This window comes from Lissotriton vulgaris, chromosome 8 (genome assembly GCF_964263255.1).
Source record: "Lissotriton vulgaris chromosome 8, aLisVul1.2, whole genome shotgun sequence".
NCBI lineage: Eukaryota > Metazoa > Chordata > Amphibia > Caudata > Salamandridae > Lissotriton > Lissotriton vulgaris.
The window spans coordinates 532,095,289-532,122,745 of NC_141696.1; the positions used below are offsets into that span (position 1 = coordinate 532,095,289).

Here is a 27,457-nt window from a genome sequence, read left to right on the forward strand (position 1 = left end):
GCGGCCCCAGAGAAAGTACAAGTACAATTGTATGTTTTTTCCATTCGGAAGCCGGGTGGCTGGAGCACAAAGTCTCTGGCAGACCTGGAGTTTCTGGCTCCTCCAGAAACCATGATTTTCTGGGTGAGATATGCTGGGAATTTCATGTGTAGTGCTTTGTGGGTGATACATGCCAGTTTGAGTTTTATTCTGGCTTCAAAAGGAAGCCAGTTCAGAGCCTTCTGATGCGGTGAGATGTGGTCGAATTTTTTTGAGCCTGTTAAGAGTCTGGCGGCGGCATTGAGGCAAGCTTTTAGGGGGACCTTGGAGATCTTGGGCAGGCCTAAAAGGATTGAGCATCCGTATTCGATTCTGGAGATAACTAGCGCCAGGGCTGCCATTTTTAGGCCCTAGGCATCAAGGACATTTTTTAGTTTCCTCGGGTAGCTCAGGTGAAACCTGGCAGTTTTAGCCATCAACTTGATGTGGTCTTGCTGTCCAGGGTTACGATGAGAGATTTGGCAGATTCCACTATGGTCGGTGTGAAGTTTAGTGCTGTGATTGACTTGGTCCATTACTGGATGTCAGTGTTACTTTTAGGGGGGGAGATTAGAAGGAACTCTGTTTCTGTGCATTTAGTTTGAGCTGGTTGCAGGCGAGCCACTGAACAGTCAGCTTTAGGGCGTCATTCAAAGAGTAGATCTCCTCTAGAGATGAGATTTTGATGTAGATCTGGGTATCATCGGCATACATGTGGAAGGAGATGTTGGCAGCACGTAGTAATTCAGCTAACGGTTCAAGGTAGAGATTGAAGAGGGTTGGGGAAAGAGGTGATCCTTGGGGGACTCTGATCGTTATCGGGGAAGGAACAGATAGATTACTGTTGACTAAGAATCTCTGGGTGCGGTTCCGGAGGAAGGATCTACACCATTTGAGAACGGTTCCTGAATTTGAGGCGTTCAAGTAGTTTCTCGTGGTTGACTGTGTCGAATGCCGAGGATAAATCCAGTAGAATTAGGAGACATATTTCGCCTTGGTCAAGGGCTTAGAGAGCATCATCCACAATATGGAGATTAGTAGTTTCCGTACTGTGCCCAGGCCTTAACCCGTGTTGGAATTCATCTAGCAGATTAAAGTTGGTGAAAAGTTGGTTCAGTTGAAGTTGCACACATTTCTCCAGAGCTTTCGCTAGAAGTGGGATATTGGATATTGGTCTGAAATTGTCTGGAGTAGCAGGATTTAAGGTGGGTTTTTTAAGGTGGGGAAGACTTGACCGGCTTTTAAAGAGTCAGGTATGGACCCTTGTAGTAGGGAAGTGTTGATTATTGTAGTCCAAATGGGAATGATAAATTGGGAGGTCGCGGTCACGCAGCTGTAGGAGAGTGGGTCATTCCAGTGGTTATTCGGATTTAAGGAGGCTAGAATGTTCGAGATGGAATAGTCATCATATAACTTGAAGTTGGTACAGTGTGCTTGGTTCTTTGGCTTTGTCTGTGGGGGAATAGAGGGGAGATGGGACCTGGCAGGAAGTGGTCGGATGCTGGTGGCGGAATTAAGTTATTTTCCTATGGAGGTAATTTTGGCTGTAAAGAAGGAGAACTCCTCACAGGTTATTAGGGATTTTTGAGTTTCTTTGGAAGTTTTAGCCAGATTGTTAGATTGGTATTTGAGCATTGCAAAGAACTTACTCTTTTTTTGATTTGAGGATGTTCCTGTTGTAAGCATTTCTGGTCTGTCGGAGAAGTTTTAGTTGGGAGGCTGAGGGGTGCTGTCTTGAGGTTCTTTCTGTTACCTGTAGGGTTCTCCTTTCATTGTTGAGGGATCCCTTGAACCAGGGGTTTTTGTCTTTAACCCTGGATCTTTTTAGCTTTATTATCCCCGCAAATCTCTTATAGATATGGATACTATTTCCTAATCATACCCTCTCCCTTATGGAAAGAAGGAAGTCTTTGGCCCGCTCTACTGACTGGAATATATCTGATCTGGCTTTCTACAGGACTTTTAGACTTGGAGTGCTGTATTATCCCAGCTGGGGCATTATGGCATTTAAACTCATCAATCATTACAACAAAGTCTTTGCGCCTTCGTGCTGCCAAGATCGTCACGTCCGAGTAGATTCTAAATGAGAAATTATCTGAAGAGACAATGAGTTTTTTGGAATGCCTTGCAACAGGATTTGATTTTCGATTCTGCAATCACCAAAATTAACCAGAATTGTTCTTGGAAACTTGGGATTTGTGTCACAAGTTGCTGGCACTCGATCCGCTCTGTTGATAGTCAGGTCACCAATGTCTTTTGCTTTTTCCTGGAGACTACCACACACCAGATTGTTTATTAATTGAACTGGCAACTGGCCTGCTTTGCGTTCTTCAGGTATGCACATAAATCTTAAAATGGTACGTCGAGCCCGGTTTTCAGCATCATCCAGAAGATCTTCAAGCGCAACTTGCAGTCTAGTTAGACTGTTCCCCTGATCATTGGTATCTGTTTCTAGGAAAGACATCTTCCGTTCAACCTGTGTCAAAAGGGTTGGGAGCAGGTGGAAGTTCTTATTAAGCTCACCCAAGTGCTCATTAGTTTTTACGATGCTCCCCTTCTTGGGAAATCTTAATTTCGCAAAGATCACATAATATCTGGCTTAATGTTGTCTCAATAGAAGTGGATGATATAGTGTGAGAAGGCACCTCTGTTGTTTCTTCCTCTATTTCCGTTAATATCATTAATTCTTGCTGCGTACTGGAGCAACTTCTATCGCCATGGAAAGGGGTACGTCGCCATTGATCTTCAATTGCATGTTGGCTGGTTCGAAAGGATTGCTTTTGTGCACCTCCTTAGGCCCTCCCAAAGTGAAGAGAGGATAAGTTGATTTTCCTGATTTCTGGGACGTATATTCTAGGCATGCAGTTAACAGATCTGTTCGCGATTTGGAGGAATTGATTGCTGTCTTGGCTGTCTCAACTATGGAGGGGGTACTGCACTTTTCTGTGTTTTTCCCTTGATCCATCTTGTTTCTTCCAGGCTGTGAAGGTCTATACTCCACCATAGCTGAAGAGGGAGTTTAGTGATTGGAAGAACAAGATTCGACTACTTCAATATTTTGTTTTGGCTTTGGCTTCTTCCTTGTAGCCAATTTATTTGTTGCTGAAGGGCCTCTTGAAATATGCTTCATTGAGGGTTCATTGTCTCTTGTTGTCTGCCTTGAGTCAGGGTAATGCCAGAGTTTACACAGGTCAGGAGCAAGCCGCAAGCCGAATCCGCAGTAGGCAAACTGCCTCCGCAACCAACTTGGTTGTTCCTCCTCTCAAGGGGGAGCCTAAGGCTCTCCCCTGAGCAGCTTCCACCCCCTCTTCCTAATCTCCTGGTGATTAGAGTTAGTCAAATCAGCTATCAGCTATGACCACCTAAAGCATCTTTTTTTTCTTCCCCTTCCTTCTCTCTCACCTTGTCTCTGCTCTATGGCCCCTTAGGTTTATTACTTCTTAGCTGGATTTTGGGATTCCCAGTCTCCGTCAGCCTTCTCAAGTTCTCCTAATGTCCCTCTCCTGTAGTAGCCTTGAATACCTAGGCAGCTTTATAGAGAGTTAGGTGAACACAGGAAGCCCTGATACAGCGAGGAGGTGGAGGACAGAAAGGCAGCCTAAAAGAAAAAAAAATCTAAAGCTCTTCGGAGACTCACGAGTCGATTTTTCTACATTCACTTTGCCTGAAGAAAGCGTGAATCTTTGGATGTCTCCAAACTCCTCCAGATGGTTGGGGCTCGTGGTACTAGGCAGTAAGTATTTCTTCCTCGGTAGGTGCCTCCAATACATCTCTGTGTATCCCTCGGAGCTTGCAGATCAGACCCACGATAGACGTTGTGCAACAGAGGGATAAAGTGAAAGGCTGCAGCTCCGCTGTTCCAACGCCTTGTGACAGGGGAGGCACAGACAGCACAGGCAACATCCACCATTCGCTGCGCACCTCCTGCGCATCTCTGCAGCCACTCCCGTGTAACCCAAGCTGGCGGCCGCCTCACCATCCAACAATGATTTTCCCTCGGTAGAAGCGATTAAAATGCAAAGAAATAAGGAAATATGACCACATATCGCCCTCTCAAAGAGAACTAAAATGTCTCCCGATTGAAGCACGTTCCAACTTCAGAAATGCATGTCTCACACACAAAGCTCTTCACACAGGTAAACCTACCTACCTGGCAACCAAACTCAAAAAGGCAGGCCAGATGAAGAATCTCAGGAGCACTAATACACTACGTCTCATTCCTCCCAAAACTCACAAACAATCTTATCACTCTCCTTCTCTGGAAATGCCCCTAAAATTTGGAACTCCATCCCAGTCCATATCAGGACCAACCCCTCCTTCATAAACATCAAACTGGATAGCTTCCACCTAACAAGACAGAGTTCGCCTGTCACAGGGATTTCGTCCACAGGATAATACAGCCACCTCAATTAGAAGGCATTTACATTGCCTGCCTTTTTGATTCACTTCTACGATCCCCTCCAGGCCGTAACAAGATTCAACACGAGACAATGCTGTTTATTGAAATAATGTGTATTCGATTGCATCATGATAAATGTTGTAAAGCGCTCTGATACCTTTGGTCTGGCCAGCGCTTTATAAGACTCTTAAATAAATAAATAAATGCAGCGTTCCCATTCGTGTTCGCCATTTTCGTGATTTTCTTCAAGTGCTCCCAGCCAAAGTTGACTGTCCGCACAGCCGCTGTTACCCCTCCCCCGGAAGTGAGCTCCTCCATGGAGCAAGACGGAAGCTTTATGCGGTCTCTGTGATTACGGGTATGTCATAGTTTGGCTCAGATTTCACTTGTACAAAACCATGGAAATTCAGCAATTATAGTTGCCTGAGCTAACTATAACTTAAGCCCCCGCAATGCACTGCTTATGAACTCACATCACCCATGTCATAGTATGTGACATTACTGATGACATCTCAAATGACATTACTGATAATATCAAGGATGACATCATCCACAGAACCACTCACACACCCACTCACACATCTATACAACCACTCACACACTCACTTACCTCATCCACAGAGCCACTCACACACCCACTTACCCACACACAGCCACTCACTTACCCATACACATGCTCACACCAGCCACTCACCCATACAGTCACTCACACAGCCACTGACTCACCCATACAGACACGCACACACCCACTCACTCACTCACCAATACAGCTACTCACACACCCAGTCACTCACCAATACAGCCTCTCAACAGAGTCACTCACACACCCAGACAACCACTTACATAGCCATTCACACATATAAACACACACACACACACACAAACACAACACAATATACATATAGAGACAAAAATAAAGGTGGCCCAATATAATGTTATTTGAAATAAGTGCTTTCATAAATGTAAACGTAACCATTTATCACCGAACAAAGGCCAAATGATGTATTATTTCTAAAGTATAGACTACCTAATGTCATAAAACTCTGCTTTTTGACTCATCCACTGCAAAATACAATAACTCAACAGAGTAGAAAAACTATGCTAATATTCACAGGGTGTGCTTAGTATGAATTTACATAGATTTAACTCATTGTATCACATGGACATTTAGTTATAACCAGTCCACATCAAAAAAAGTGAGGCATAAAATGTATATATGCAGATTGGCGGAGAATAGCATTATTACCATTGTTGAGGACATGCTGTTGGCATCACAATCCACTTCAAAATTCACTCATGAGTCATAGCATTTTACATTCTGCTTTTCTCTATGAATACCACACACACACATTTTCTCTTTATCTTTCTCTCTCTTTCTTACCTTTATTTTCCACAAATGTAGCTGGCAGAAGACCAAGAGATTTCAGGTGCTCAGGAGTAGCAGCAGATAGTGACATGATTTCGCCCACGGCTTCATGGAATCCTTCGTTTGCCCCATCTCGCAGAAGGAATGGCAACTTAGAATAGGCCATGTCATACTCTATGTGTCCCATCTCATGATGGACAGTCAGGAAGTCTTCCATATTCACTTTCGTGCACATCTTTATCCTGTATATGATGTATTTGTCAGATGAGTGAAGGACAGATAGCAGATAATTAATGTATAAGCATGACCTATGAAATGGCATTTCTCACAACAATGCTAATGTAAGAAATTGTTAAACACCCTTTCTTCTTTTAACCTATTCAAATCTTTTTACGTTTCAAGCCTCAAAAGGCGACCATATTTCCAGCCAAACAAATGTACTTTAAGATAAAGTAGACTTCCTTCTCCCCAAAAAGTAACTCAGAGCGATTTTCGCAAAGGGAAATTCTATGTGAATAAAACAACAGTAAACAAGTAAAAGCCATACAAAGTAGAATTTGCTGTACTGCCCATCATGGAGGCATGATGCTGTAGTAGGACAGCAGGGGCTGATTGACCTAAAAGGCAGGCTGGCAATGATCTGAAATGTCAGCATGTGGGCTGTTTTTTTGACTGTTTGGGGGCCTGTTTTATGGCCTGTTGGGCAGGTTTTCATTGTTGATTTCCCTGAAATTACCACAAACATTGCCTGCACCAAGCACAAATGCATGCAGTCTTCCATAACTTGCAAACAACTCTACAACATGTCTCTACAAGATCAAAATGCCAATCACTTTTTTAGTTATCAGGGGGCCATATTACAGAGAGACCCCCCCCCCCCCCCGGGGCACTTTGGTATTAAGGGGCTGTAGATGCTTGTATGGCCCCATCTAAAATACAAATAGTGCTAGTGCACATGTAGCGCCATCGCTATCATTAGACAGTGTTCCCTCATTTGCATGGGGGCATGGCCCCATGCAAATGAGGGAATCACTTTGCCTTTGTGCCTGTGCCATTTTATATATGCAGGCGCAGAGGCAGACATGCTTTAAGGGAGCATACTGAAAGTGCACCACAAATAAATGGCACACTTTCAGTGCATCTCTTGAAGGCAGCACTCTAGAGGGGAGAAAGTGGGTCCCATGGACCCCCACTGATATCCCTTTGCAAGCTGGTGAAGTCACTCACTGTAACCGCCTGCAAGGAGATCTATCTCCTCCCTTGAAAGTGCAGGTGGAGTTCTGCCAGCACTGTGAAACATGGAGCGGTTTTGAAGCAGGCATTCCTTATTTCGCCTCAATATGCTGCTAACAGGCCAGGGCGACTTCGCAGCTGCCCTGAGGGCACCAGGTTTACCATAATCATGCACACTTTCCCTGTTTGCACCTGGGGCACCTGAAAGTGTAACCTTATGGGGGGGGCGCTTATTTTTTTGCCCCGGCTTATTTTCTGCCCCAGTCCTATCCTGGTGGATTGCAAGACTGTAAGAACTGCTAAGCAAAGAAAAAGGAAAGAACTAAATTAAGTCAGTTTTAGGAGACAGTTAATATGCTTGCACAGATCAAGAGGAAGAATACTCCACATTTTGCGAGTGAAATGTAAGGGTGTCCATATGAAATCCAGCCAATGGGGCTTGTATTTGCCAAGCAGAAGAAGCTCAGTCTTTTTAGGACTGATCCTTAAAATGGTCTCACACATCCATGCCTGTAATGCTGACAAATAAGTGTTTAAGAGAGAAAGAGAGTCAGGTGCATCCTTGTCCTGCTGGACAAAATGATGGGTATAATCTCCATAGTTGACTGCTTTACAGTTAGGATGTTTAATATTTTGGAATGGGGGGCACTTAGACTTTGAAAGGTACATGAGAGTGTGGATCCTTATGACACTCCACATTTGCTCACCAAACTGCTGGAGCTGTATAGAGGAAAGGACAAGGTTTGGGTGTGGTTGGTCGGAAATGTGGCAAGCTACTTTGTAACAACCTCCTCAATCCATGTCCATTCAGTCATCAGAGGGAAATGCTGTGGTCCATCATATCAAAAGTTGGCAAAAAATCACACCTGCAAAGTCGCTGTTGTCCAATGTTTTTCTATGGTCATATTCAGCCATCATTAGAGCAGATCCCATGCCTCTATCGGGAGGTAAACCTTGGCTTTCCATGGGTGGAGCATGGGCATTCCCTTGCATCCACCCGCGGATTTTGGTGAAGTTCCAGATTTACAACGACTTGTAAGTTTAGGAATGCATCAAAAGGCTACACTATGAGGAGAAATATCGTTATTTCTCCTCATTAGTTCCTCTTTCAATGTGTGCTGCCTTTTGCAGCGCTAGTAGATTGAGGAAAATGCCTCTGAGGATTGGTTTTTGTGCAGGAAGGTGTTTCTTCCTGCACAAAAACTATTCTGCCTGTAACACAGGAAGCCTTGCCCTATGGTGCAAGGGTGTCTAGGTCCCACACAGTGTGTCAGTGCAAGGAGAGAGCAGAAATGCTCCATATTTATGTAAATATGGAACATTTCTGCTCTCTCCATTTGATGTAATGCAGAAACGTTGCTTGCTGACCTGCATTGTGTGAAAATTTAGTAAATGTGTCCCTTAGTTGCCTGGGATCTACAATGTTTTTATCTTTCAGGAAGTGCAAGATCTATTTGGTAACAATTTTTTCCCAGCATTTTTACAAGAGATGGAAGCAGGGCGACATGACAGTACTCATTACAATGTAACTGTCCAAGCTATCCTTTTTTAGAAGAGTGTGACAACATTTCTAGAGATTGGGCAAATATCCTTATAATAATGACATGGTAACACTGTTGGTAATCCAGCTACTAATTATAAATCTGAGAGATTTCAGAACCAAAATAAGGTATAGGCTCTGAGTGGAGCATGGGTTAAGACTGTTGGGTTGCTTAAATTCAGTATCCTGGGTGACTAAGGTGAAGACAGACCTGTGGTTTGTCATAGTCTGACTGGGGCTTGGTAGAGGCAGAGATTTATAGACTTCTGGGCTGTTGTAATGGCTTGGTATACATTTTGAAGATAATAAAATGAAGTAAGATTCCCAAAGAAGTCTTGAGATACTGGGTGAAGGTGATCAATGCATTCAGGGTGAAGGAATATGCTGAGTATTTCCAAAAGTTCATATGGAATATTGCTAGTCTCTAGGATTTTCCCAGAAAGGAGATCAGGTTTAGCTTTAGCAAGGGCCTGTTTATAGAAGCCTAGTTATAACATAGGTTTTGGCACCACCAACAATGTTTTTTCTGTCAGTGTTCTCCAACCTTTTCTGTATTGAGAGCTAATTCTGATCAGTGAAAATCGTTGTGAGCTACTAAAGGCAAGTAATGTGTGCATTGTTACCAGACATCCCCTCACCTAGCTTCATTGACTTTAAACCTAATGTCCAAGGAGCCCCATACTATGGTTTGAACAGAATACTGTGACTAGGGGCACTTTGTTAGGGCTGCCATGTGTGCCAGTGAGTGCATGGTTTATGGAGATGTTTGAACATGTGTGTTAATGAATGGGATATATGAGTATGGGTGACTGGGAGCCTGTGTCACATGTACTTGTGGCACAGGACACACCCTTTGCCATATGTGGCACCATTCCATGTACAACACAAATATACAACCATTTTCATTTTTAATAAGAGAAAAGTGCAAACAAATGTTCTGCAAAAATGTTCGTAAAAAGAAAAAAAAATCTGCAATTTATTTTCTCCCCTTTAAAAAAATGGCTCTATTTTTCAGTTATAAATATGGCAGCCAGTGGGAGCAAGATGCCTGCTGTGTGTAAATGTGACACTTTGAAATGAGAGAAAATTTAACTGGAGTTATTTTTATGTTTATATGCATTACATAAAACTTATGTTTTTAATTTTCTCTCATTTCAAAGTATCTTTACAAACAGCAGGCATTCTACTCCCAGTGGCCTGTGGATATGGTGCCATATTTAGAACTGTAAAATACACTCATTTGTGTAAATCTGAGGAATTTAAAGTGAAGAAGCACGCATCAATAAACATTAGGACTTAATTGGGTTAATTTACAGTAGAGAAAAACATCAAGACAATGTTTCATGGAAACATATTCCTTCACTTTAAATTTCTCCCATTTAAAAGAAAATGACTGTATTTTTCAGTTATAAATATGGCACTGTGTCTACCAGCCACTGGAAGCAAGAAGCCTGCTGTTTATAATATGTAACACTTTGAAAAGTGGAGAAAAATAAAATGAAGATTTAACTTAATCATTAAGTTAACTCTTCATTTTAAATTTCTTTCATTCAAAAGCATTAAGAAATATAATTCTGTTGTCATGCTCCAATATTGAGTTGATAACGACTTATACTTAAGAGTTAAATGAATCACTGACAGAATATCGACGTCAAAAATGTTAACATCAAAAATATCAGAGGCGGAATATCGAAGTCAAGTATATCGAAGTCCTATCTACATTAAGGTAAGTACAAAAATATCGTAAAAAAATATTCTTGTAAAAAATATCATTGTAAAAAATATCATTTTTTTAATGTTTAAAAATAATATAAAATTAAATAAGTGATACATATATTTAAAATAAACATAGTTAAAATATATTTATAATTATAAATAATAAATATAATGTAAAAATAACTTAAACATATACATATAAAATATATATATTTATTACATAATAATATTTACAATTAATTACTCTAATAACTTATAAATTGATAAAAACATTTTATAAATTATAAATACATACATACACATACAACAATAATATAAATAAAATATCAAAACTATATATATCAAATGAATTTTCTTTTTTTAATAAATTAGACACTACATTAACTAAAACAGTAATTATTGGATAGGGTAGGGGTATAAATTACTGTTCCAACTCCAGAGAGTGGAACAGTAGGGAAAGTGTTGGATAGCACAGGGGTTAAAATTACTATTCCAACTCCAGAGGGTTGCAACAGTAGGGAAAGTGTTGGATAGCGTACTGTAAAAATTACTATTCCAACTCCAGAGGGTGCAACAGTAGGAAAAGTGTTGGATAGCGTAGGGCTAAAAATTACTATTCCAACTCCAGAGGGTGCAACAGAAGAGAAAGTGTTGGATAGTGTAGGGGTAAAAATTACACTTCCAACTCCAGAGGGTACAACAGTAGGGAAAGTGTTGGATAGCATAGGGGTCAAAATAACTTACTAATAATTAAAATATTAATTGTTTTGTAAAAAATAACAATTTATTTATTAAACTACAACAAATTTATGAACAACACCAATAAATAATTATTGAAAAATAATTACCAATTAATAATTAACTAACAATTAAAATAAATACAATTAAATAATAATTATTAGAAATGTATTAACGATTAATAATAAAAGAAAAAAGAAAAAATCAATACCAAAAACAATAATTATTAAAAAACATTTGACAATTACTAATTAATTAACAATAAATTATTGATTAATACCAATATATTATAAAAAATCAAATTTAATTACCAATTAATAATTAATGAACCATTATTAAAATAAATAAAATATTTATTAAAAATGTATTAGCAATTAATAATTGATTAACAATAATTTATTTATAAATACTCATCACTAACAAAAATAATTACTTAATTACAATTAAATTACTTCCCATCCTGTTACCCTATAACAACATCACAACCCACTTCAATAATGAATTAATACACTTAATATAATTACCAAATAATCAATTAATAAAAATTGATTAACAATTAATAAAAATTAATTACCAATTAATAACTAATTAACATAAACATATTTATCAATACCAATAAATAACAATTACATATGTACTTAATTACAATTAAATTACTTCCCACCATATTCCCCTATAAACCCACAACCCGCTACGGTACTAAAATGCATAATTTACTTAAATACATTATTACTAACTTCTAAAAATGTAATACATATATTTTAAAACTAGTACAATAATTAACAAAAATTATAAAAACAAACATATAAAATAGATAATAAAATACATAACACTAATATTAATATCGATATTAGTAACATCAATATTTTTGCTATCGATATTACCAACTTAGATAATAACAAAAATGAAATGTCTTACCTTCAGGTCGATATTCTGGTAGTTGATATTTTTGATTTCGATATTCTGCCCCTCCGAAATTTTGAACTTGATATTATTGTCTGTTGAAATCTGGCAGATGGGCTAATGTTAAATATCAGTCTCAACCTTCCTCTTTCTGCAAGTTTCACCTTTACATCATGACACCTACCTGTTCTTCCCGCCTCATAGGTAATTTCTGTAATGAAACTGAGGAGCTAAATGGGTGAATTTTAGCCCTGGCACCTTGGCGTGGGTCTCCCTTCCATTTTTTGCTGCTGCCTCATGTGTTTTTGCTAGTTAGAGATGCTTTGGGCACTGTGCCACTGCTGTTCAGTGCCACAGTGCAAGTGCTCCCTATGGTAAATTGATGTATGGAATAGTGATTACATGATTGGTTGGTTTGGACCCTAGTACAGTGCCCAGGGATTTTAAACCAAATGCTGCTGGTGGGCTTGCAGCACTGGTTGTGCCACCCACAGAAGCAGCCTGTAAAAGTGTGTCTCGGGTCTGCTATTGCAGAGCCTGTGTGCAGTCTGGTACTGCCATGTTGACTGGGCAAGTGCACCCACTTGCCAGTCCCTAAACCTTCCCTTTTCTGCATATTAGTCACCCCTATGGTAGGCCCAAGGGCAGGGTGCATTGTAGATAAAAGGTAGGACAAGCCCTGATGTGTTTGGCATGTCCTAAAAGTGAATTACAACCATTTTCGTGTTTCGCTATTTCAAGGCTAACTTTTCCGAATAGGCCAGAATGGGCAGTTGGATTATTGCATTTTATAATCCTAACTGACTCAGGAAACTAGGTAGAAATTCGAGTTTTGTATGCCTGAACTCAGAATGATGAAATCAACTTTTAGTGAAGTTGGTTTTAACATTCTGGGGTCCATTAGGATGACGGGCGGCCCATCGTAGAAAGTGTCAGTCAGTCAGTCAAAATACGCTTTATTCGATTTTTGTTAAAATCATAAAAGGCAATACATACAGCACAGTATAAAAATCACATTGCAATTTACATACAGAATTCAATTCATAGTCAATTTAAGTTAAAATTTAATTTACTTAAAACCCTCAAGGCCAGCATTTAAAATAGGACGTTCCCTGGGGCTTGTTTCTTTCTTAATCTAAATGCAGCCGTTAGGTAAGATGCCACACGGAAGATGATGTGCGTGTTGCCCAACATTTGAAGAAAAATTAATGCTGGCCTAACCTGAAGAAAGCCTGCATCCTTCAGAATAGGTATTAGATATTTCTCCTTAGCGGAGGCATAAAACCCACAAAAAAACATAAAATGTAGGGTATCTTGGGTAGAAAAATTGTCGCATCTGCAAGGTGAAGCGTCCTCGGGTTTTGCCCAAGTAGATAAACAACCAAGTGTATAGGGGATCAGATTCATCCTAAATTTAATAAGCAAGACTCTGTGAAGGGGATTAGTAACAATTTTTAAATAGGGTTCCAGAGAGGGAGTGGTACTTAAAATCAGGTAAGCTCTTACTGACGGTTTCATTACTTCCCTCTCTTCTCTCTCTAACCGTACCCTTTCAAGGAAATGATGTTTAATCCACTCAATATCCTGTTTTCTAATACTTGATGGGTCTGAATAGATCTCCGGTCTCCCCAGCGCTGCAAATGAGGTTTTAAGGTATCTCAACCAGGGTATTCTCAAGGCGTGGTCCCTTGATACCACGTCCAACAGAATACCATGGTTCAGCGTCAGCTCAGAGTTCAGCCATGTTTTAATTCAAAAGAGTAGGGGTGCCAACCTCAATCTGTCAGTAATATATGGTAGGCCCAGTTCTTCATGAATGGGTAACGTTGGGGTAGAATTTGGGATGGATAGAAATTGACGAATGAGCCCGTTTTCGACTCTCTGAATGCGATCCTGGTTGACGTAACCCCACAGAGCAGACCCATACGTAGCAATGGGAATACACTTACTATTGTAAACTTTAACTAGGGCCTCCATTGGTTTTGCCCCCAGTCTTTTCGAAAAGCCCATCAGAGCAGCTGTTGAGCGAGCCAGAGAGACACTCTTTGCCTTTATCTGGGGGGCCCAAGAGCCCCTCTCATTGAAAAGGACCCCCAAGTAAGGGAACCCTCGAAACCACATCCCCCCACAAGTGAAAGTTAACCGTGTGGTCTTGCTTCTCTGGCGACCTATGATCATAGTGTGCGATTTTGTTGCATTTACTTTCAGGTCAAGGCTCTCCATAAATGAACCAAAACGGTCCAGTGGGATTTGTAAACTATTGCCAGTACGCGCAATTAGTACAGCGTCGCCCGCGTATAAGAGGGCCGGTACCTGGGCTCCTCCTACACGTGGAACATCTGCCGCCCCTAGTTCAAGGTGTTTCCCTAAACCGTTAATATAAATGGTAAAGAGAAGGGGGGGCCAAGATGCACCCCTGTCACACCCCTTTCTCTGACCTGAAGCTATCAGTGCATCTCCCCTCCCTGTTGACCCTTACTTTGGTGAACAGGTCCTGATGTAAGCTAGCCATAAAACCTACCAATGGAGCCTCTATCCCCATCTCTTCTAGCAGGGACCATAACTTGGACCTGTTAACCAGGTCGAAGGCCAAAGAGAGGTCCATAAAAGCCAGGTAAACTGACCCCTCTCCGACCACCGTGTATTTAGAGACAAGAAGGTGGAGGTTGGAACATTGATCCAGGGTACCTCGCTTTTCCCGGAAGCCGTACTGTATGTTAGCGAGCCCCCCACAAGCCTCCAGATTTGTCCTTAAATTACCCAGTAACACTCTGCCCAGGATTTTAATCGCAGAGTCAAGGAGGGAGGTGGGTCTGTAGCACCCTGGATCCTCCCGGTTGCCTTTCTTAAAAATAGGGACTATGATAGCAGTGGCCCATGTATTTGGGAAGATATTATAATTTGAGGCTCTAAATACTCTGGTTAGGGCTTGAGACCATGTTTTTGGGGAATATCTAAAAAAGTCAACTGGTACGCCATCCGGCCCTGGCGCCTTATTTGTGGAGGAGTCCATTATGGCCTTAAAGACCTCCTCTTCCCCAAACTCTACCTCAAGGTGGACCTGAACAGTTCTTGAACCAGCCACGGATGTACCACCTTTATTACCATATACATCTTGAAAATGGTCAATCCATTTCTCATCCGGGATAACACAGTCAAGGGCAGTATTGTCAGTACCCGAAAAAAAAGGGTTATTTATGGTATCCCAGAAGTTTTTAATATCTCGAAGGACATCTATATTAAGAAGTTTATTCCAGGCCTCATTTTTAATGGCATTTCTCCTTTTTAGGGTTAATTTGTATTCCCGCCTCAGGCAAGTAATTAAAACTTTATCTCTCGGCTTGTCCCTTAAGGCATCTTTTAAGGATCTATGTATGCGTGAGCACTGGGAATCAAACCATTTGTAGGGCCTTGGTGGGAACCGTGGTTTTGGTACTGTTAGGTCCCTAGTGACTTGGGCACAGATAGACTAAACGGCCTGTATGATTAGTTGGTTTGAAGAGCCTTGGGCCAAACAGGTTGCAATTGAATCCTCCATTTTGGGCAGGATGGTGGCCATGAATTCTTCCTCGACTACTCTACCCCACTTAAGCCTTCTATCCTGGTCACTGGGCACCGCAGTGGCTCAAACCTTAGTTTGTCCAACAAAGTTGCGCCGTAGGTCACTCCAGTGAATCACTAATAGCAAGGGGTTATGATCACTGTGGGGTGAGACAATTGTCTTATATCCTATTACCTTTGGGATGATTGCAACCGAGATAAAAATATAATCTATAATCGTCCCCTGCGCAGTCCCCTTGTATGTGGGTACCCTCTCGCCCTCTTCTGTATACAATGGCTCATATAGATTTATACTGGCAAGCATCGTTTCAAGCGCCTCTCCTGGTTTGGAATGTTCAAAGTGGGGAATATCTACGGCGCTCATACCCTCATCAGAATCTATAAGACATGGTAAATTGCATTTGTGAATATTAAAATCGCCCAGTAAAATGAGCTCAGAATTACTATGCGTGGATTGACTGTAATTAACTAAAAAAATTCTCTAAAAAAACGATATGGTCCGATTCGTTCGCCCTCACCCATGAGTTATAGAAATTTATTATTAGGAGGGTCGAGCTTGAAGGAACAGTCCATTCAACGATTAAAAGGTTTTGTGAACCAGGCTCTAGTTGCTTAAATGTCCCAGCTAGTTCTAGGGAAAATAGGAGCAGCAGTCCCCCTTTTGCTCTCCCAGCACTACTAGCGACCGCAGGAGTTACAAAGCTTGAATATCCATCTAACCGAAACCCAGGCGAAATATCCCATGTTTCTTGTAAGGCTATTACATTGTGTGCTGTGATAAAGTTGACCCATGATGGGTCCACACTTTTGCCCTTTAAGCCTGCAATGTTCCAACTTGTGAATTTACAAAGTGGGGTACCCTCCTCCCTTGTACCAAAACCTGTTACTGACTGCGTTGGGACTGGTTGTCAATCGTTAAGGTTCAGATCAGTGAGTGGAGTGAACCTGTTCGCCAGTGTAATGTTTGGGCCTGCATCAAATACAGTTGGTCTACTTTGTCGTTGACTATAGTGTATGACTTGCCAATCATTGCCCACACGGCCTGCCGTCAAAGGTATGTTATAAGGAGTACGGGTGGACAAAGTTCTTAATTGTGGGGGGTAAAAAAACCCCAAGGGGACTGCTCTGAGGTGGCCATTTTCTTGTATATCAGAGCCGTTCCAAAAGAGTCTGTCTGGCAAATGGGCCCTATCAAAGTTCACAACTACACAGTCGCCTTTCACCCGTTTGGGCCTAATCCCCACCCATCCCACCCTTCTGGCTGGCATCGTAGAAAGTGACCGCCATAAGGGCGGGGATCCCGTCCCTGCAATTAGGATGTGCCCGCCACAGTGGCGGGCGCATCCAGCATTCCTGACATTGTGGCGGGCGTTGCACTCAGCACCGCACACCACAATGCCAGGACGGCATGCTGTGAACTTCCATGCACAACATGGCAGGAACCGCGCAGTGCCTGCCATGTTGTGCATGGAACTGCTGGGGCTACCATAGGTACCCCCCATGTACACCCTCCACCCCCCGGAGTCCCTGCTGGCCTGCAATAGGCCCCCAAAGCATACTCCGTATGCCTTTCAGTGGCGGCAATGCCGTCACGGAAAGGCATTGTAAAATGCCCATTCTAATAGGGCTGGCGGTGTCTGATATATACCGCCACCAGAGAGAACCCTTTACCGCCCGGTCGACATGTCGACCAGGTGGAAAGCGGCGGATGGTCTTTCCGTCCGCCGCGGACCCCCCAGCCATTATCATATGGCGGAGGGTAATTCGAGCACAGATGGCAGGCAATAAGCCCCCGCCAGCCCGGCGGTGGCTACGGCGATCCGCCTGCCATCCTAATCAGGTATCCAGGCTGATGAGGGCTGAAAGCCCGAAACCGGTCCTTGTCCTTGGATGCTTGTTTCCAGTCCAGGGAGGACCTGGCTTGGCAGTTCGGGCTGGACTGTTCCCATGGGGCATAGGGTCAAGACTGATTTGCATATGGCTGGGTTCAAACTGGAATGGCATGGTGAGCAAAAAAAACGATGGATTTAGGCCCAGATCTCTGTACTGGGGTGAATGTATGACATTGTTCTGCATTCTGTCCATCACCTGTGGTTTTTGCATTTGTCACCCCGAGTGGGATGGGTATGCTCAGACGTGAGTCCCATGCACTCCACACCACTGGATTTAAGCAAGCCGGGCTGAAGACGACTGGAATGCCAGAAACCGGTCCTCGGAAGCTTGTTTCTGGTCCAGGGAAGGCATGGCTTGGCAGTTCAGGCTGGACTGTTCCCATGAGGCACAGGGTCAGACTGATTTGCATATGGCCATGTCTGAACTGGGGTGGTGTGGAGTGAAAAAAAACGATGGATTTGGGCCCAGATCTCTGTACTGGGGTGAATGTATGACATTGTTCTACTACATTCTGTCCATCAACTGTGGTTTTTGCATTTGTCACCCCGAGTGGGATAGGTATGCTCAGACGTGAGTCCCATGCACTTCACACCACTGGATTCAAGCAAGCCAGGCTGAAGACGGCTGGAATGCCAGAAACCGGTCCACAGAAGCTTGTTTTCGGTCCAGGGAAGGCATGGCTTGGCAGTTCGGGCTGGACTGTTCCCATGAGGCACAGGGTCAGACTGATTTGCATATAGCCATGTCTGAACTGGGGTGGTGTGGAGTGCAAAAACACTATGGATTTGGGCCCAGATCTCTGTACTTGGGTGAATGTATGACATTGTTCTGCATTCTGTCCATCAACTGTGGTTTTTGCGCATGTCTCAGCGTCACACGTCACACGTTTACTTGACAGCCACTTTGATCTATTTTATCGGCCTGTGGGAGGAGGACTTCTTTGAAGGGATTCAATTTAAATGATCGCATGTAAGGCTGTTACTTTTTCAACAAAGAAGATAAGCATCTTTATAAACTTTTAGACTTTAAGTTTCACGTTGATGTTTTGTGCACAATAATGCTTGGTGCAACAGCGCCATCTTGTGGATTTATTTATTTAAGTCTGCATTAGCAACATTTTCTAGAGAAAATAAGGATACTTATAAAATGTTAAACTTTCTGCCATATGTCATCCCTTACTTTTTGCACATTGCACATTGCACTCCAACATAAATTGGTCCCTTATCCTTTCTTCTAACAAACCTCCAAACTTACAAGAAGAACCCAATTTTCTGAGAGCTCTGACATAATTCTCCACTGATTCACCTTCATTTTGAGTATGTCTACTAAAATGGCAGCGCTCAAGTATGGTGCTTACCTTAGGTAAATAATGTCGGTCTAATTTGAGTATGCAAATTTCATATTCGTTCAAGTTGGAAACATCAATATCAGGTAAGGGGTCAAAAACCTCTTGACCCTCCGACCCAAGACAGTAAAGAAGTAAAGCAGTTCTTCTTTCTGCACTTAAACTAGTTCCACAAACCTTGGCATACCGTTCGAACACCTTCTTTCATTTTTGCCACTTAATAGGTGGGTCTCACGGGTTAGATAGAAAAAATAATGGGGTAGCTACGTTCTGCATGGTAAATTGAAATAAAAATTGAAAAGTGTTTGCTCAAATGAACAAATGTATATGCAATGAGAATCTCACCTGGTCTAGAATAAATACCACAAAAAGGAAAATGTAACACCTCTAGCAATTGTTCTAATAATTCTAACCTTCTAACTTCCTAAGAAGAAGAAAAAGTGTTATTAATAATCACCCTCCTCAGAAGCTGAAAAGGAAAATATAGTTTAAGTTAAATATTTATTATAAAAATAGTTAATGTCAACTTAAAAATAAATCCACAGGGTAGCGCTGTTGCACTAAACATTAATGTGCAATGTTGCACTAAATGTTAATATGCCCTACACATTAGATTGGAATCTTAATAGGGTCATTGTCATTAATAATAATTCGGTGAGAAATGAATTGGGGGGGAACCGTCAATTTTGTCCTTCAATATCTTTGAGAGAAAAAAGCATGAGGATTATAAAACTTCCAGCAAAATTCAATGATTATGTTAGAGAATGATCTTCTGGAAACGTTTTTTTTTTGTTTTTCCTTTATTGTTGTTGTTTTGGTTATGTGGGGGGAAGGTGTGTAGTAATGTGCGTAATCCTTTATTTATTTACCTTGTACATAGTGTGGGTTTCCCTTTAAGCATTTGCTATTGGTGAAGCTATTGTTTCTTGAGTAGTTCCATGGAGATGGAACACTCTGAAGTGGAGAGTTGGTCAGTTGCATCTGACTTGTACAACCTGATGGATGGGATCTTATTTCCTCTACAATAAACTTGAGTTTCTTCAACTTCAATCTGTACCAGAAATGTTATTTAGATACCTTTACATGCTGTTGGGGGATTGGCCTGCAGTGGTTGCCTGACCGCCAAATAAAGGAGAGAGGAACTTTGTGTGTACATTCATCAACTTGTGAAGGATCTCCAAGGGCTTGAGAAAGAGCTTGCCTCCTGCTGAAGTCTTGGGGACAACAGACATCACCCACCAGCTCCCCAAGAGTTCTTTGAAAGTGCCTGCAGTTCTGTTGGGCTTTCTGAGGGACTGCGTGTCGCAAGGAGCTGGAAGCGTGACTTACGAAGGAGAAGCGTGTCACCGAATGCCACAGTCACTTCACAACTCGAAAGCGCCTCGCATCGCCGGAGAGGAGGATCGACGTTGCACCAGACTCTGCCGCATCACTGGAGAAGCATGTCGCAGCCGCATCCCCTGTCGTCACATTGCTGGAGTAGCGTGTCGCTGCTGCAAGCTGTAGCATTGTTGCCTAAGCGCCTTGCCTTGCTGGAGAAGAGGATCAACGTTGCATCAGACGCTGCCGCATAACCGGGAAGCGTGTTGCAGGGCCTGTTGCAGCTCAGAAGAATAGTTGAGTCGCCGCACGGCCGTCGGGCGTGCACGCATCATGTTGCATCCAAGAAAAGATGCCATCTTTGTTTCATTGCACCCGATCTTCATTGCATCACGGCGTTGCGGGCAGCATTGCCACGGAAGTGCAGTAAGAAACCGACGCATCACCTCCCCTCGCACCGAAGAACCGACGCATCCCCTATGCATCAGTAGGGACCCGACGCATCACCTTTCCTGCGTGTAAGGAACCAACGCATCACCTTCTCTGCAACACTTTCGTTGTATAGCGTTACGCATCCTAAGGTACATTTAGGGGAGAGAGCCTAACTGTGCCGCAGTCTTACCTTGGGCAACGCCGCAACCAGGAACCTTCAGGTACCTCAGCCCACAGCATTGGGGCCACGCCCCCACAGCCAGCGCCAGGAGGCGCATATAATCACAGCAGAGACCCGCTTTGCGGGACACGCGCGGGACGAGCCGGGGGAAGCCCGGGACAAGGGCAGGACCGTTTGTGACCGTTCGGGACTGTATGGGCCTGTGCTGGGCCACCCCTCTTGGCTTTACATTACTTTATTGCTATAACCTATATTGTGATTTTAAGGTATAGGATTCTTTTGACGTTTTGTTAACAGTTACCATGGGTAAAAGTACTCCTGTGCATACGCTCTCTAGTACTAGACAGAAAACAGGCTCCACCACTCCCCTCTCAAGTTTCACTGCAATAGATAGGATGTTGCTGAAAACTATAGGGGTAGTTGTGACAGCAATAGAGAGTACTGAGAGACGTCTCTCGCTTCCCCCAGGTATGTGTTTACCCTTATTAACTACAAACACCTCTGTAACATTGGCAAACTCCACTGATTAAATGCTTATGGATTCTTATGCAGAATTTCCAGGGACAGGGAGTAATCATACTATTTCACGATTCCCAAATGCCTCTTTGGAATTTTCTCCCTCGGCGACTAGACTCTCATTAACACCAACTATGCAACTCCCACACATAAGTGAGGAGCCCCCCCCTCCTAAATAGTGATGTAATTGACTTGGAGGGGTTGGATGCCTCTTCTAGGATTGACTCTGACTTAACAGGCAGACCAAATAATGAGAGTCCCCCCCCCCAAAGAACTAGAGTGCAAAAAGCTAAATGTAAACAAACTTATAGCAGGAAAGAACCGCCTTCAAAAAAATTTAGGGGGAAAGGTAAAGGTAGTCGAATACAGCGGAAGGTGGCACCTAACCTACCAGGACAAAACGCGGACAAGTGTGAGGGTCAGCTAACCAATGTTGAGGTACACGATAATGAAGAGAGGGTTAAGGTCGATCAGTAAACGCTACCTCCAAACCCTGTGAGTTTTTTGACCCATTTAGAGCAGCTAATGAAATCTTTAATTTTACCCCTGTTGGAAAGAACAAAAGTCCTAACAGACAAAATAGGGAAGTTGAAAAAACTAGCCTTAACTAACTCTGACCTATTGAAACATCAAGAGACTAATGGTAAACCCATGGACACACCAAACTCTGGTGAAGTCCTAAATTTAGTTGATAGCGCTGCAAAGCCGCCCCATAACCCAGCAATTTCTGTGACAGAGAGCAACAATCATCCTGAACAGTGTTCTGTTTCTTTAGGGAAGAGAGCACAGACTCCTGAAAACATTAAAAGAAAGGTGGCTGAGAGGGAGACTATAAAGGACACACTGGGGAGAGGGAAAACTATGGACATTAGGGAAAGAATATCATTGATACAGAGAAAGCTAGATATCCACGTATCGATCTACCAAAAAAACGACAGAGGTGAATCTTATTTAGAATTGAAGAATAAGGTCGTTTTTTGGCTGAACACTAATAGACCCCTTCCAGGGCATGTGCAAGCTGAAATTCTACATGTCCGTAGAGTAGACTGGGTTGGCCACAAACAAAAAGATCTCCCCAGAGACTGTATAATAGTTCATTTCAGAGATAGACGTGCTGTTGGATACATCTGTAGGTGGAATAATTATAGACTGAATGGTGGGATCCAAACTTTGGATCAGACTAACTTCTACCCATCGATGTCTTCTAAATTGACTACATTAAACGCAAGAGGCTCCAAGGAACAGAAATGGGAGTAGATATAATATAACAACAATTAATCGCTATGAAACATTGCAGGGAATGGAGGACATTGATTGACTTGCAACAGACACTTTTCCTATCCAATCCACAATATCTAAGACACCTTGTGGTTTAAAGATTGGTCGTGATAATAAAGGCACAAATGCGGTTAAGGCAGGAGACAGGGTAATCCCTGAGGATCCCAAGAGAAAAGAACTGGCTCTCTGGAATGACAGTATTCCAGTTGTAAAAGAATTGTCAGGGGTTAACCTGGAGTCTAAGTGTACCAGGGACACCCTGGTTAGTCAAATGAATAAGGTAACGTGGTCATTTCTGAGCTGGAATATTGCAGGTTTAAGATCAAAATTGGGAAATGACAACTGGGTAAATCTTATGAACAATTATGACGTTAGCCTCCAAGAAACCTGGACTACGGCTCCTGATCACGTTAATGGTTTTAAAACTTATTTCTCCCCAGCTATTAGCTCAGTCCATGGCAGAGCTAAGGGGGGTTTATGCACCTTCATGTCTAACATGTTGTTATGCACTAAAATAGAAATTGCTTTTAACAATATGTATTATCATATTCTCAGGATTGTAATTGATAGCGTGTTTTCGATGGTTTTAGTGAATTTTTTAACAACATCCCGTGTGAGGACCTGGATAATATTTCTAGGTCCCTAGGGGAAAATATAAAATTTATGGTGGAAGGTGGATCTAGTGTGGTCTGTGTTATATGGGCAGGAGATTTTAACTGTTCCTTGTGTGCAAGAGGAGAGAAAGGAACATGTGGTGTTATGCTTGATAAAGATATGAGTCTGAGCCACTTTGAGCACACTAAGCCTGGGGACTAGTTTCAGTTTCAGCTTCATAATTCTTTATTTCGATTATCAAATCATAAAAGACAGAAAGTATCAAAGACAGGATAAGAAAATGAGTAAAAACCATCATAAAAATCATCATTTAAAAAGTATTAAACAGTATAGAAAAGACTTTCATGCAGGTCACTAATCTGAGCGATAGCCCCCAAGGGGTATGGGAGAGCTTTCATGGCATTCAATGTCACCGAGACTTCCTTCTCTATGTCATTTATTAAGGTAGGATCTTCGACTACCCTGGACCATCTAACCCTTCTTCTGTCATTTGTCAAAATGGCCTCTGACGTTAGACAAGGGGTTTTAGGGGGTACGCCCGATCGCCTGGGAGCTTCAAGCCTAACGAAAGGGGGTTGTGATCGCTCTCTGGGCGAACTAAAACCTCCATGTCAATCACCAGAGACCAAAATTCTATTTTGACTAAAATATAATCTATTCGACTCTTGCTGACCCCGTTATTGAAGGTGGGATGCCCTGCCTTGTCGGAGGTCGTGCGCCCATTGACTGTTTGCAGACCCCACTCCAAACACAGCCCTAGCCAGAGAAGTGCCGCTTCAGTAGCCTTTATACCCTTGTTTAAAAATAAAGGCGGGATATCCCAAACAGCGTCTTCCTCTGCCCCCACATCCTTACCCACACTAAACAAGGGTTCAAACGAGCAATTTAGATCCCCGGCTACGAGGATAAGTTTATCTCTACCTATTGCCTCGAGAAGCAAATCTAGATCGTCCATGATGGCCGGCCTACGACCTCCTGGACGTCCTCGGGCATAAATATTTATGACTACAATATCCTGTTCGTTGGCCCTACTAAGCTTTATTCCTAGTAGGTCAGGGTTGGCCAATAAAATTTCTGAAGGTCTATACCTAGTGGACTGCCTCACCCAAACCACTAAACCTCCTGAGGCTCTGCCCTTAGGACCCTGTATAGCTGGCTTGAAAAAGTTAAGATACCCTGCCCGATATATGGGGTCAGGAGCCCAGCTCTCCTGAAGGATGGCAATATCAAAAGTGTCGATAAAAACTGCCCAATCCTCTGAATCGATTCGACCCTTTAATCCCGCTATATTCCAGGAAACGACCTTGAGCGACCCAACCTGACTAAAAGATGTGTTCAGCTCTAATACACACAAATCCTCCTCTATTGTTACATCCATTCTGGAAGGGGAGCTAGGTGTCTGATTAAGAGCTATAGAACTTGCAATACCACTCTCTTTCCCTTTGAAACCCTCATTAAAACACTGTTCTAAGTTGTATACCACCAAGTTGGTACCTTCGGCTTCTCTATAAATGCTTTCTAACCCTTTGTCTGATTCCAGTCAGTCAATACCCTCTAGGCCAGACAGAGATTTGAACCGGTTTGACAGACAGGGATAGAAAGGGGAGTGGGGTATCCTCTCTACCAAATTCCTCTCTACCAAGTTCCTCCCTACAGATCTATACATTGGGAAACTGTTGAAGCGAGGTGCACTATATCTTTTGGGATAAAAGTAATTCAAGCCCAAGGATTGCACATCCCCCATCCTCCCAAACCTGGCCTCCCTACGAATATATTCTACCACCCAAGGGTCCCGAAAGTTTATAAGAATGCAGTCGCCTTCTAAATCCTTCGTTCAATAACCCACCCAATCAACTCTACGAACAGTCAAAATCTTAGTTGAAGAGGAGGGTGGGAGGGGACGATTTTTATTTAACCAAAAGGCGACCTTATTCATAAGATCGCCATGGGATTCAGAATGTCCATCCCTTAGGGGTGCAACACCTGTAAGAACAATAGTATAGGGTGTAGCATCAATTGGTAGGTCCACTGGCAGGGGTCCCCTTTTAATAACTTGACTTGGAAGTTGTGTAGTATTAGGCTTAACACGCCCAGCAGCAGCACTAGAGCTCCCTGAAGGCTGGGAGGGAGGTTTAGGCTTGCCCTTCCTGGAGGTCTGGGCCTGCATGTTGACTGCTGGTTTGGAGGAGCTTGGCTGTGGCAGGCCATTGGATTTGGAGCTAGCCTTCTTATGTAATGGAACATGGGCTACGGTGGCCGAGGATGAATTGGGGGCACTATTTGATTTTAAATTACTGCCATTGAGTCCCAACCCGTTAGAATTAGTATGAGACTGCCTGACGGATGAGGGAGCCTGAGCGATTATAGGATTATTTCCCTGGGACTTGGTGTTACCAGAGATGGCAGGAGCCAGCGGTACTACGTGGTCGTTCACCAATTTTTTAAATAAACGGGAATTGGCAGTTGCAAGATTCTCAAGGCCATCTAATTTAAGATTCATCAGTCTAGTTCTTTCTAGCACCGGCAACAGGAGTGTCTTAAATAAGACTTCCATTTTTGCCAGTATGTCGGTATCACTACTGCTCGGGCTTATTGGGCAAAGATACGGAACCCCAGATGGAGCTATGGGGTAAGTAACATGACCACTAGGAAGCGGGGGGTACTGTGAGCCACAGGTTGAATCGTGGCTATTAGCGGGCTGAGAACGGCAAACTGTTTTTGGTATTTTTGACACAGCCCCTCTCTGCCGTCCCTTGTTTCGCTTCCTCTTACCGGGGAGATTACTCTTCGGGGAGTCCCCATGAGAGGACGAGACTAGCAATGAAGGGCTTCCTGACAGCACACTACCTTCCACCCTACTCCCAATTGTATCGACGTTATTAGAGTCGTTACAACAATGCAACAAAGAAGGACCTTCAGCTTCGCAGTGAACATCCACTAAGACGGGAACCATGTTAGAACTTGGAGAAAGTGATGATGGGGGTAACGGGCTAATTACAGAAGCAATAGGCCCCAGAGAAGAACGTTTCCCACTAATGAGGTCTAGTGATAGCCTTTTCTCTACAAAGGCTATCTCCTTCTCCAAAATTCCTGTAGCCTTAATAATAAAAGCATCCAGTGGACCACAAACCGCCCCCTTAGAAGTCTGCAGGGTAACAGAGCGGTCTATACCCGAGCGTAAGGGCATACTTAGGGCAGGTCAGGCTATACAAACAGTGAATAACACAGCACATATAGCAAAGGTAATAATTGGGTGAGTGAACCGACAACCCACTGTACCTAGTGAAAAGGAAGAAAAGTCCAATGTCCGAGGTCCTAAGGGAGTGGCCCAACCCAACCACGACCGACCACGGACGGCCACAGACGGTCCCGCCCTTGTCCCGGGCTTCTCCCGGGACGCTCCCGTGCGCTCCTGCGCCGCTGGGAGCTGAACCTGCTAATTAAGAAATAGAGACAGGCGGGTGGGCGGGGCAAGCAGGGAGAGCGGCCCAGGTGGAACAGGTTTGGGCACACAGGGACTCCTGTGAGATGGAGTCCCTGTTAGAACGCTCGCAGCCCTGCCTCCACACCGCACTCCCCGGGACCTCCTTTGCTGCACAGTCCCACTCCTTCCGTCAGCTCCCACCGATGACAGGCGCTGCGGGACCCCCGCAGCGGGTCCGGCGAGCTGGACTTCTCAGGGGCAGAAAGGCAGCAAGTTCAGCAGCAACACTCCCGTGGCACAGCAATAAGGAATGCACAAAGTCCCGCAAAGAGCAGCCAGAAGCCCGTTTTTACTCCGTGGGCGGGGGGCGGGGCAAGCAGGGAGAGTGGCCCAGGTGGAACAGGTTTGGGCACACAGGGACTCCTGGGAGATGGAGTCCCTGTTAGAACGCTCACAGCCCTGCCTCCACACCGCACTCCCCGGGACCTCCTTTGCTGCACAGTCCCACTCCTTCCGTCAGCTCCCACCAATGACAGACGCTGCGGGACCCGCGCAGCGGGTCCAGCGAGCTGGACTTCTCAGGGGCAGAAAGGCAGCAAGTTCAGCAGCAACACTCCCGTGGCACAGCAATAAGGAAAGCACAGAGTCTGGGGACTATTTAAATGAGGTTATTTTTGGATGTGATATGGGTTTCGTATGCACACACGCTAGCCCTGAACGTCCATTTCTCCCCACCTTTTGTGGCAGAGGGCACATTTCAACAATTGATTTCATAATTATGACTGCGAGACATGGGGGTATGATTCAGACATTTAACACCCTTGATAATTCGTTGAGTGATCATTTTCCCCTTAGTTTAGTTCTTCAAGGTAGACCTAGGGCATTAAGATATGTCTAAAACAGAAATAAATAATATCTCGCTAGCGAGGAAAAATGGGTACTCTTTGAAGTGGACGAAAATAGTCCCGGAAGACTTCCT

The 27,457-nt window shown here is 43.3% G+C and overlaps 1 protein-coding gene across 1 annotated transcript in view; it reads right to left on the bottom strand.

Annotated features, from left to right (window-relative positions):
- ACE2 (angiotensin converting enzyme 2) overlaps positions 1–27,457 on the bottom strand; it is a 459,770-nt gene that overhangs the window by 233,614 nt on the left and 198,699 nt on the right. The window contains exon 9 of the mRNA XM_086934340.1: positions 5,799–6,025. Within this exon, the coding sequence (XP_086790466.1) occupies positions 5,799–6,025 (227 nt within the window). The remainder of the gene's footprint in view (positions 1–5,798; positions 6,026–27,457) is intronic.